Below are 12,316 nucleotides of genomic sequence, written 5' to 3'. Positions count from 1 at the left end.
AAGCCTTCCGTGCAACCTAATTGCCCTTGCCATGCATTCCATAAACTTCCCTTTCCTTGCCGTGCAAGGGAAATGCATATTTCCTATTTTGTGTCACAAGATTACATTCCTTTTTCACCCCATTCTCAGCCGCACCTTACATACCTATTCTATCCTAAATCCTTGCCTAATTTCAGCCTTAAAACACATTCCTTTTCTTACAATTTAATGCCGCAAGTTTCTTTCCCTTTCCCTTAGGATTTCTGACTTTATGTCTCATTTTCCTTGTGGATTTGGGGTCTAATCCTTTCCTAAACTATGTAATAAAAGTTAGGATTCCTTCCTTCAAATAAATACCAAAAGCCGCACCCTTATGGAACCCTAATCACTCACCCACACAATCTGCTGATAGGAGCATATTCATGCGACTTAAATGGCTTGTTCTCGTGCATTTACGTTATGTTTCTCTCGTTATTTTAGTCCTTTATGCTTCTTTTGTGTGTTTTCAGGTTCTAAGGGCCTAGGGAGCATGAAAGTGCATTTTGAGGCCATTTGGAGCATTTTTGGGCATGGATTGGATAGCTTATCCATGGAGCCAAGAGGATGGACGAATTTGAAGGCCTTGTATGCACTTGAAGACACAAAACAATGGCCCTAACCCAATCACATAACACCTTGCCATGGGCTTAACACAAACACCATTCCTTGCCATGCAAGGAGGAGCAATTTGGGTCCATTTCATGTACTTAAACTCTAGCCCAATCCACAATCACATTATGCCATACAAACCAACCTATTTTAGGCCCATTCTATGTACTTAAACCCTAGCCCTTTAAACTAGTTCATTTATCACTTATCAAACCATTCACTTATCACTCACCACATATCATTCACTTATCACTTAACATATCATTCATTTATTTCACTTCCATACTCCTCTTAATTCCACATGCATTCTCACACATGCACATCATTCACTCACATTTCCACCATTCATTCTTTATTCCTTTCCAAACATCTCACATGCATTTCCACCTTCCTACTTCATCATTTCCACCACTCATTCTTCATTATTTCCTAACCCTACATGCATTATTTATTGCATCTACACATGCACATTCACACACACTTCACACAAACAACATTCACATGCAAACACAAGCTTTAACCAACAAACAAAACAGCCATTCCACTTCATCATTACACCACCTTCTCCATCTTTAATCACATGCACCACCAATTCAACACATGCACTTGTTCCTCCATTAAATCAACCACATTCATCACCAAAGAACCTTTGTGCCGTGAGTTCCATTGCATTTCCAGCATCCTCACATGCATTCCCTTCACATTCACCCACATGCACATTCAATCATTCACACATCCACCACTCATTCTTCATCATTTCAACCACCTACATGCATTAATTATTAAACTCTTCATCATTGCATCCAGAAAATGAGCAAGAAAGCTTCCCAAACACATGCAAATCCATCCATGCCGTGGGTTCCCTTTGCTCCCCTTGTGCAATTCCAGTTTTCACATGTGTCCTAGCTGTTTTTCCATCATTCCTCCACACAAATGCTTAAACAAACAGCCATATGTTCCCTCCACTACCCCTATAAATACCCTAGCATTCATTCATTCACTCCCCATTTCAATTCATATCTCATATTTCCATTCACAACACTTCACACAACACAAATACCATTCCATTGCCGTGAGTCCCACTTCATTTTCTGCATATTTTCTCTTCATTCTTCCATCTCCAACCACTCCCTACTCCATTCCACATACACCTAAAGCCCTTAAGCTCACCTTAGACTTTGTGCTACAACAACGAGGAAGAAAAGAGTGCTTAAACGTTCATACAATTCAAGTTTGAGTTGTTGGAATGTTTAGGTGTTTCTTTGATTTCAAAGTTTAAATTTAATTCTCTTTGTTTTGTACGTATGAGAAGGGAAGAGAAGAGTGCCTAAACGTTCATACAATTCACGTTTGAGTTGTTGGAATGTTTAGGTGTTTCTTTGATTTCAAAGTTATGAGGAACTAAACCCCCTTTAGCTAGGGGGTGATTCGAAACTATGTTTATATTTGCATTTTGAATTGATTACGTTTGGTTGGAATTTCATAAGTTGTGGATTCAATTCGTTTAACTGTTTGATTGATAACTTATTTATGTATGTTCATTGAGATTGCAAGCTTAATTTTCATGCATAAATATGACGCTAGAATATAAGTGAATTTCACCTAATCGTTATGAACTTATATTCACAAGTAGTAAAGGTTGCTTATAAACAATCGCGTTAAACGAATTCTTGGCATAAGTTTCATGCGTATTCCATGGTAACGAATGCCTCGTCGATGTTTATGATTTCCGTTGAACTTAATGATCTTGGTTAAATGTCTCTATCATGCGTATTCCATAGTTAGGGACTTTGATTAAGAACAATTTGGTTGTAATGCGTATTCCATTCAATCCAACGAATTTAAGGAAATCTGAAAGTTAATCTAAGCGGATCTAATTAACTTGGAGCATTGAGTTTCACAACTTATCGAAAGACCAACTGAGAATCAATTTTGTTTGCAAGTGTAACATGTGTGGAGAAGAACCCCTTGGCTATTCCATCATCCATATTTTTATCACATTCATATTTACATTTTGCCTTTAATTATATTCTGTCTTTTTAATTTAATATCGTCCAACCACAATTCCTCCCCCCCTATTTTGTTAAGTCTTAATCATTCGTATTTGTTTTATTTTTGTATCTTTAAGCTTGTGGAGTCATAAACAATTGCAAATTCGTCTAAATCAAGTTCTAGCTTCTATTTGAGTCAATTTGATTGTTTTAGACAATTTGAGTTTTTCAAAGCCATTCTGAGTCATAGTAGTCTTGTTAAGAGTATTTTAATTTAGTTTTTATGTTTTTAAGTCAATTTAGAAGGTTTTAGCAAGCCCTCCTAATCCCCGGTCTAGAACGATCCCTCACTTATCCATTCTACTACAATTGTCAAACGAGGGTTTAATTTGAGTGTCAAGTAAATCTCGCACCAAATTTTGGCGCCGTTGCCGGGGATTAGCAACTTTGCTAATCCTTTGTCTTTATTTTTATATTTTTTTGTTTTTTGTTTTTCGTGCATTCTTATTTTAGATTCTTAGTTTGTTTGTTTCCTTGTTTTTTAGGTACTGTGTATGACTCGTCGCTCTCGGCCTATTATAGAGAACATCTCCGACTTTGACGGTGATTTTGAACGCACTTTGAGGAGAACGAGGAGTCAACAAGAGCCACCACAACCTCCACCACAACCTGGGCTTGAAGAAGACGAAGTAGGTGTAGAAGAAAAGCCCACGGATCAGATTTTTGAAGAAGAACAAGCCATGGCAGCAGATAATAGAACCATCAAGGAGCTTTCGGCCTCAGGTTTGGATAATGCATTGCCTCTTTGTATCCAATACCCCACGGCTGCAGAGGGGAAGACTGAGGAATTTGAACTCAAATCCAGTTTGTTACACCATATTCCGAAGTTCCATGGCTTGTCTATGGAAGACCCCAACAAACACTTGAAGGAGTTCGAGGTGGTTTGTTCGAGCATGACCCCCGTCAATGTGGATGGGAGTATATTGAAGATGAAGGCCTTTCCATTTTCACTTATGGACAAGGCCAAAGATTGGCTCTACGAACTAGCCCCGGGAACTGTGACTTCGTGGGAGAGTATGAAGCGTGCTTTCTTGGAGAAATTCTTCCCTACTTCGAGAGTGATTCTCCTACGGAAGAAAATTAGTGGTATTCAACAGAATCATGGTGAGACATTCCCGGCTTATTATGAGCGCTTCAAGGGCCTTGTAGCTTCATGTCCCCAACATCAAATGAAGGAGGAACTTCTCCTTCAATATTTCTATGAGGGCCTCCTTCCTATCGAACGTCAAATGGTTGATGCATCAGCGGGAGGAGCATTGGTGGACAAAACACCAAGGGATGCCAAGATTCTCATAGCCAACCGAGCGCTCAACGCTCAACAATATGAAGGAGTGGGCCAAAGGGAAGCCCCACGGCAACAAAGTGTAAATGAGGTGAGTGCTATTTCTGAAATTCAATCACAACTTGCTAATCTTACTTCTCTTGTTTCTCAGGTTGTGATTGGTCCAAAAGCACAAGAACACCAAGTTTGTGGCGTGTGCTCAATTCAAGGGCATCCATCCGACAAGTGCCCTCAACTAATCGAGAATGGTGGGTGGGAATTTGCCAATGCAATTGGTTTCCAAGGACAAAATCAAAACAACCCATACTCGAACACTTACAATGCCGGATGGAGGGACCATCCAAACTTCAAATGGAGGGAGCCACAACAAGCTGCCCAACAAGGAGGATTTAGGCCAAACCCCCCTGGTTTTTATTCCAAACCGTATGCACCCCAACAATCCCAACAACCTTCGGCATCATCTCATTCAGGTACGTCTTTGGAAAGTAATCAAGCTATGCAATTACTAACCTCTATTTCGCAGGGGTTGCAAAATCAAAACAACCGAATAGAAAATAACGAGAAGGAGATGATGGATATGAAGAAACAAATAGGGCAGATTTCTGAGTTCCTTGGACAGATTAGAGAGCAAGGAAAGCTTCCTAGCTCAACCACAGTCAATCCAAAGGGAGGATTCGAATCCGCCAAGGCCATCACCCTAAGGGGTGGAAAAGAAGTTGGGACCGAGCCAAACAATCCCAAATCTGCCCAGAAAGTAGATGAAGAGACGACACAACCTGAGGCAGATCACCCTAACTCGGCCAAATCAGGTAATTTAAGTTCAAATTCATGTACTTCACGTCCTAATCTGCCCAATGTACCTTTTTCTCGCAGGTTCATGCAAGAAAAAAAGGAAGAAAGCGAGAAGGACATTCTTGAAACGTTCCGGAAGGTGCAAGTGAACATACCGCTTCTCGATGCAATCAAACAGGTTCCAAAGTATGCTAAATTCCTCAAGGACCTATGCAATACAAAGAGAAGAAGGACAAACAAAGAGGTAGTGAAGGTAAGCGAGAATGTGTCCGCTGTTTTGCAACGTAAACTGCCTACCAAGTGCAAAGACCCCGGTAGTTTCACGATTCCTTGTGTGATTGGACATAATCGTTTTGAACATGCCATGCTTGATTTAGGTGCATCCATAAATGTCATGCCTTATTCTATTTATGCATCTATGAATTTGGGTGAATTAAAACAAGATGGTGTAATTATACAATTGGCCGATCGTTCTAACGCGTATCCAAAAGGAGTTTTGGAAGATGTGCTTGTGCAGGTGAACCATTTAATTTTTCCGGCTGATTTCTACGTCCTAGACATGGAGGATTCAGCCCATTCTACATCTTTGCCGATTCTCCTTGGTAGGCCATTCATGAAGACGGCCCGAACGAAGATTGATGTATACAAAGGCACCTTGACAATGGAATTCGATGGGGAAGTGATTGATTTTAATATTTCTGAAACTATGAGATATCCCGTTGATGACCATTCTTGTTTTTCCATTGATGTTATCGATTCTTTGGCGCAGGTATACCTTGAAGAATTGAACGAGGACGCCCTGGAAACAACCATCACTAAGGCCATAGAGCGCAAAAATGAAGGATTTGGGCCAATGCAAGGCCACGGCAAGGAGGAGGAATTCTTTGCAATGGGTTCTAGTGAAGAAATAATTGAGGTTGTGGCAGCCCTTGAGTCATTGCCACAACAATATGGTAAGGTTCCACTCTCACTTTCAAATTCAGTTTCCACTAAGATGCTACCTTCTGTTGTTCAGGCACCATCGCTTGAACTTAAGCCGTTGCCAGACCATTTGAAGTATGTGTTTTTGGGAAAAGGCGAAACATTGCCTGTCATCATTTCATCAAGTCTCACGGCACTGGAGGAAGAGAAGCTTGTGAGGGTGCTGCGAGAACACAAAACGGCCATAGGGTGGACTTTGGCCGACATTAAAGGAATAAGCCCTACCACATGCATGCACCGTATACTTCTTGAGGAGGGGGCTAAACCAACTCGAGAGGCTCAACGCCGTCTCAACCCTCCGATGATGGAAGTGGTGAAGAAGGAAATAATCAAGCTTTTGGATTGCGGAGTGATCTACCCTATCTCCGATAGCCGTTGGGTCTCTCCAGTTCAAGTCGTTCCCAAGAAGTCCGGAGTAACTGTTATCAAGAATGATGAGAATGAGCTCGTGCCTACATGCATTTAGACTGGATGGCGGGTATGTATCGATTACCGGAAGCTAAATGCCATGACTAGGAAAGATCACTTTCCTTTGCCATTCATCGACCAGATGCTCGAAAGGTTAGCCGGTCATGCTTTTTACTGTTTTCTTGATGGATACTCTGGATATAACCAAATTGTGATAGCCCCGGATGATCAAGAGAAGACCACATTCACATGTCCCTTTGGAACATTTGCTTATCGTCGCATGCCATTTGGCTTATGCAACGCACCGGCCACTTTCCAAAGGTGTATGGTAAGTATATTTTCCGATTTTGTTGAAAAGATCATTGAGGTTTTCATGGATGATTTCAGTGTATTTGGGAGTTCATTTGATAATTGCTTGGATAATCTGACCTTAATTTTGAAACGATGTGTTGAAACTAACCTTGTCTTGAATTGGGAGAAATGTCACTTTATGGTGAAACAAGGTATAGTTTTAGGACATATTGTTTCAGAAAAAGGAATTGCAGTAGATAAATCGAAAATAGACCTTGTACGTCACTTACCCTCTCCTACTTCGGTTAGAGAGGTACGTTCGTTTCTTGGCCATGCAGGGTTCTATAGGCGTTTTATCAAGGACTTCTCCAAGATGTCCAACCCTCTTTGCCGATTGCTTCAAAAAGATGTGCCATTCAAGTTTGATGAAGAGTGTAATTCGGCATTTAACCAACTCAAGGAGAAGCTAGTCTCGGCCCCCATTATTGTACCTCCAGATTGGAGCCTTCCGTTCGAGCTCATGTGCGATGCATCCGACTATGCATTAGGAGCTGTTCTAGGACAAAGAAGAGACAAGCGGCCGCATGTCATATACTATGCCTCTCGGACTCTCAATGATGCCCAATTGAACTACTCCACGACGGAAAAAGAACTTCTAGCTGTGGTTTTTGCTTTAGATAAATTCCGTTCATATTTAATTGGTACTAAAGTAATCGTTTATTCTGATCATGCAGCTTTGAGGTACTTGCTCACGAAAAAGGAAGCAAAGCCGAGGCTTATCCGTTGGATTCTTCTTCTTCAAGAATTTGATATTGAAATCCGGGATAAGAAAGGAAGCGAGAATGTAGTGGCTGACCATTTAAGCCGAATGATCCACGAGGAGCATGAACATGCCGTACCTATCCCTGAAACTTTTCCCGATGAGCAGCTGCTATCCATTGAGGTAAGTGAACCATGGTATGCAGATTTAGTGAATTACTTGGTGGCTAAACAAATTCCAAATGAACTAAACAAGCACCAACGTGATAAGCTTAAAAATGATGCACGTTTCTATGTTTGGGATGACCCTTATTTGTGGAAGTATTGCTCAGATCAAATTGTACGTAGATGTGTGCATGATTCTGAATTTCACTCAATTCTAAGCTTTTGTCACACATATGCATGTGGTGGTCATTTTGGCACACAACGCACTGCCCTCAAGGTTCTAGAGTGTGGTTTTTATTGGCCGACTATATTTAGGGATGCTAGAACCTTTTGTATGTCTTGTGATCGTTGCCAACGAATGGGTAACATAGGTACCAAGGACCAAATGCCGCAAACCCCTGTCTTTAATGTTGAAATTTTTGATGTTTGGGGCATTGATTTCATGGGCCCTTTCCCTCCATCTTATGGTTTCACTTATATCTTGCTAGCCGTTGATTATGTTTCTAAATGGGTGGAAGCAAAAGCCACCCGTACTAACGATTCTAAGGTGGTTGCAGATTTCGTGAAAACTAACATTTTTGCTAGGTTTGGAATGCCGAGAGTAATCATAAGTGATGGAGGGTCTCACTTTTGCAATCGGACCATTGAGGCGTTGCTAAGAAAGTACCATGTCAACCATAAGGTCTCCACACCTTACCATCCTCAAACAAATGGCCAAGCCGAGGTGTCTAACCGAGAAATCAAACAAATTTTGGAGAAGACCGTTGGACCAACAAGGAGGGATTGGAGCTTACGTTTAGATGATGCACTGTGGGCATATCGTACGGCATACAAAACACCCATTGGGATGTCACCTTTTCGGCTCGTCTATGGTAAGCCATGTCATTTGCCCGTAGAGTTAGAGCACAAGGCACATTGGGCCGTGAAGATTTTCAACATGGACATAGATGCAGCGGGAGTTCATAGGAAGCTCCAATTGAATGAACTTGAGGAGATTCGGAATGAAGCCTATGAGAATGCCCGGATGTACAAAGCCAAGACCAAAGCATTCCATGATAAAATGATTCAAACCAAGACCTTCACAGTTGGGCAGAAAGTGTTACTTTTTAACTCTCGCCTACGTTTGTTTCCTAGTAAGTTGCGTTCTAAATGGATTGGCCCGTTTGTTGTTACTAATGTTTTCCCTCATGGTGCAGTGCAAATCAAAAGTTCAAGGACGCGGCAAGAATTCAAAGTGAATGGGCATCGATTGAAGCCCTATTACGAGATGTTTGAGGAGCATGTCGTGGAGGAGGTACCCCTCTATGCCGTGGAACCTAGTCAAGCTTAAACGGAGGTACCGTCCGGCTGCAAGACGTAAAAGAAAGCGCTTCGTGGGAGGCAACCCATGCATCCGAATAGAGAAGAACTTGGAAACCCCTTTAAGAGACTTATTTTTATTCCTTTCTTTTTCTTTACTGCCTTTACTTTGCTTTCTTTCTCGTATTTGTTTATTTGCTTGCTCTGTTGTGACTTTCTGCTTAAAACATTGAGGACAAAGTTTGATTTAAGTGTGGGGGGGTAAACAATTTGTATTTGCATGAATTTCGTGGGATTTATTCACCTATCACTTAGAATGTTGTTTCTTGCTGTTTTAAGCGTTTTTAGAGTGTTTTATAGTGTCTTGGTATAAAACTTCGAAAATTTGATAAAAATTAAAAAAAAAAAAAAAAAAAAAAAAAAAAAAACTCTTCTCTTTGTTGCTATTTCGTTTCTGCCTTGTTAGGTTGTTTAGTTGTTATTGTTTGTTTGTTTATTAATTGTGTGAGTCTATGATTGTAACATTGAGAAAATGTTTGATTTATTGATAGGCACTGCTAAACAAAGAAAGATGGTGCTTCACAAAGGTTGTTTGCTTGAGGCCCCACTACGTGGCTTTACTCTTGAAGCGGAAGGCGTAGGAACAGAAGGCATCGGAGCGGAAGGCGTAGGAACAGAAGGCATCGGAGCGGGAGGCATCGAAGATAGAGCATTCCAGGCCTCAATACTTGGCCAAGCGCTGGATGAGCCAGGAAAAAGGTGCCTCTGGAGGAAAGACGAAAACCTTTGACGGTCACTGTGAATCCGACCTTCAGACTCTTGCAGCTCATCAAGCTTCCTCTTCATGCCCGACGAATAGTTATTTGCAAGCACATGCAAACTTCTATTCTCATACTTCAGCTGCTGGATCTCCTGCTTGAGACTTTCCACCTCTGCCATCAATGATTCCACCTGACGGGAGCGGGCAAGCAGGCGTTGGCCCATGTTGGACACAGAACTCGCACACTGAACACTAAGTGCGAGGGACTCTTGAACGGCCAACTCATCGGACCGTCCTGACAGCAGCCTACTATCTTTCAGAGTGAGGAGGTTCCTAGCTACTATTGTAGCTGTTGTGGCGTCCTGCATCACGGAGTCTTCACCTGTGAGAGGACCGTTAGAAGAAAAGAAAGAAGGGCGCCATACGTTACCTTGACGCGGCACGCCCGCATCACTGCTAAGGCTCAATTCCAAGCTAAGGTTCGATGAGTTTGCCATTTTTCAAAAGTGTTCAAGGAGAAGGGATGGAGTTAAATTTCAAAGGGCCGGAGTCGATTTTCAAGAATGGGAAATCTTCAGAGTGTGTTTGTTGTGGTGATCGATAGCTCAATAAAAAAGCCAAGGCGACGCGTCCACCAATTCAAAAAGCCGGAATTTCCGGCGTAATTTGGGCGACGCTTTCTCGGCTTTTCAGAAGGCGCGTTCAACTTTGTCAAAAGATTTCTTCTTTTCAGACAACACGTGGAGGCCATCATCACAACTACACATCTTTAGCCGACAAACGCAAAGTTCGGCGACGCTTTCTCTGCTTTTCAGAAGACGCGTGCAGCTTTGTCAAAAGGAGCCGCATCTGCACTACCACGTGTCGTTCAGCAAGCGAAGGGACGTCGTTCAGAAATCGAAGGGGCGCCTGCTCAGAAATCGAAGAGGCGTGTTCAGAGATCGAAGAGGCGCCATTATTTCAAAAAGCCGGATTTGCGGGATCAAAACGTTTGTCGACAAAGGTAAAAAGTACCACCACTTGATATTATCTCTATATATGTCGACCTTCGTCTTTTATGGCAGGGTAAACCTGAAGAAAATGCCCAACTCTCTCTCACCTCTGAGGGCGCACTCCCAGCAAAACCTTTCGAAATACTCAATTCTTTCTTCTTCCCCAAAGATGATACCAGATGCCTGGAGTACAGATGACCCAGGGGGAATCAGCACAACAAATACATGTGCTGATTCATTCACCGCTTCTTCCAAAGCAAAGGTATCTCATATCATCAAGGTCAAAAGCAAAAGTATCTCATATCATGCTCTTTCCCTGTCTTTTTCTTTGTCCTTGTTCTTACTCGCATGGCAAAGTAAAACAAGCAATCAGCCGGCACTTGGAGTCAGTCTTCCGTTCTGGAGCCAACTGCCTGGAATCTATTCCTGATTGCTTACCTAGCGTTGCTCTCGAGTAGTCATCTTCAACGGTTGATACACTTCCGGAGAAGGGACCACTTCTGCAAAGGGGAGCGAGTAAGGCAAGTGCAAATGATACATTGAAGCATGTGGAGACAAACATAGGCTGAGTTATCCTCCAACCCTTTTCAATACGAATTGGAAAGATTGAACAAAGAAATAGATAAAAGGGATAAGCTCAGACCTTCGGGGAAGACCAAAAGAATCCTCCAGCCCAGTAGCACAAAGGAAAATCAATGATGGGCGGAAACCAGTTCAAGAGTAAGCCTGTGGAATCACAAAGATCAAAGCCTCAATGCAATTACCAAGGAGAAGATGGAATTTGCACTCTATAACCAGATTTGCGTCTCTAAACTCTTCTCTTTGTTAAATACATTCTGCCATGTTTAGTATGTTTAGTTGTTGTTTGTGTGTTTACTTATGTTTTGTATGAATCTATGCTTAAAACATTGAGGACAATGTTTGATTTAAGTGTGGGGGGGGTAACTAATGTTGTTAATGCAAATTCGTGGGATTTTATCACCCATAACTTCAAATGTTGTTCCTTGCTGTTTTAAGGTGTTTTTAAGTTGTTTTAAAGTGTTTTAGTATGTTTTGTTTTTATAACTCCGAAAAGCACATAAAAATTTGAAAAATTGTTTTGAAAAGCCTAAAAAGAGTGTTTTGAGTCGTTTTTGTGAGTTTGTGTCTTAGGGTACCTTCCAACACAATGTTAAGGATTTGGTTTATAATTGCATGACGGTTAGAAAGAGTTATAAACATAGAGAAAAGATTGATTTACTCTTGGTATATGCTTGGTTATGGTTATAATGTATGACTTCACATGCAATCATAAAAGAAAAAAAATTCGTTTTTGTAACATGCTTGAAGGAAGGAACTCAAACAAACGCTACAACCCTGAGAGACTTGAGCCTATAACGTTCTTTGGAGAGTATAATCTGTGATTTCTTGTTTTCTAAAGTCGTTGCATGATCTCATTATTCTTTGCTTGGTTACTACTTAGAAGGCGTTTCATCATATAGTTCCAAATGCTAGAACTCATGCCCATTTCATTCAAAGCATGTTATTGATTTGCATAACACATATTCAAGATGAAGTTGTGTAATTGCCACCATAGCCAAATAGCCTCACTTCCCATATTTCGTATATGTTGTAAGTTGTACCCCCGTTGAGCCGTGTTAGCCCATGTTCTTTGTTAACCCACTTTTTCCTCACCTAGCCTAGTTTAGGACAATCCCCACCCTTGTTCTTAAAAGATAGTGAGCATGACTTAATTGAATTCCTTTTGAGTTACATTATGAAAGAAAATAAGTGTGGGGGAGAGAATGTTTAAGTGTTTATGTTTTGAGATTCAAAAGAAAAGAAAAAAGAAAAAAAAAAAAAAAAAAAAAAAAAAATTAAAAAAAAAAAAAAAAAAAAAAAGAGAAAAGAATAAGTGATTGAAACACCA

The 12,316-nt window shown here is 41.1% G+C and overlaps 1 protein-coding gene across 1 annotated transcript; it reads left to right on the top strand.

Moving 5' to 3' along the window:
- Positions 1-3,358: 3,358 nt before the first annotated feature.
- LOC137725703 (uncharacterized) lies at positions 3,359-5,512 on the top strand (the record flags this gene model as incomplete). The annotated part of the gene is made up of 2 exons (XM_068464477.1): positions 3,359-3,967; positions 4,805-5,512. Coding segments are annotated over exons 1-2 (1,317 nt in total), but the record flags the coding sequence as incomplete, so codon positions are not given.
- Positions 5,513-12,316: the final 6,804 nt, after the last annotated feature.

This window comes from Pyrus communis, chromosome 1 (genome assembly GCF_963583255.1).
Source record: "Pyrus communis chromosome 1, drPyrComm1.1, whole genome shotgun sequence".
Lineage (NCBI taxonomy): Eukaryota > Viridiplantae > Streptophyta > Magnoliopsida > Rosales > Rosaceae > Pyrus > Pyrus communis.
This window is presented reverse-complemented; position numbering and strand designations above follow the sequence as displayed.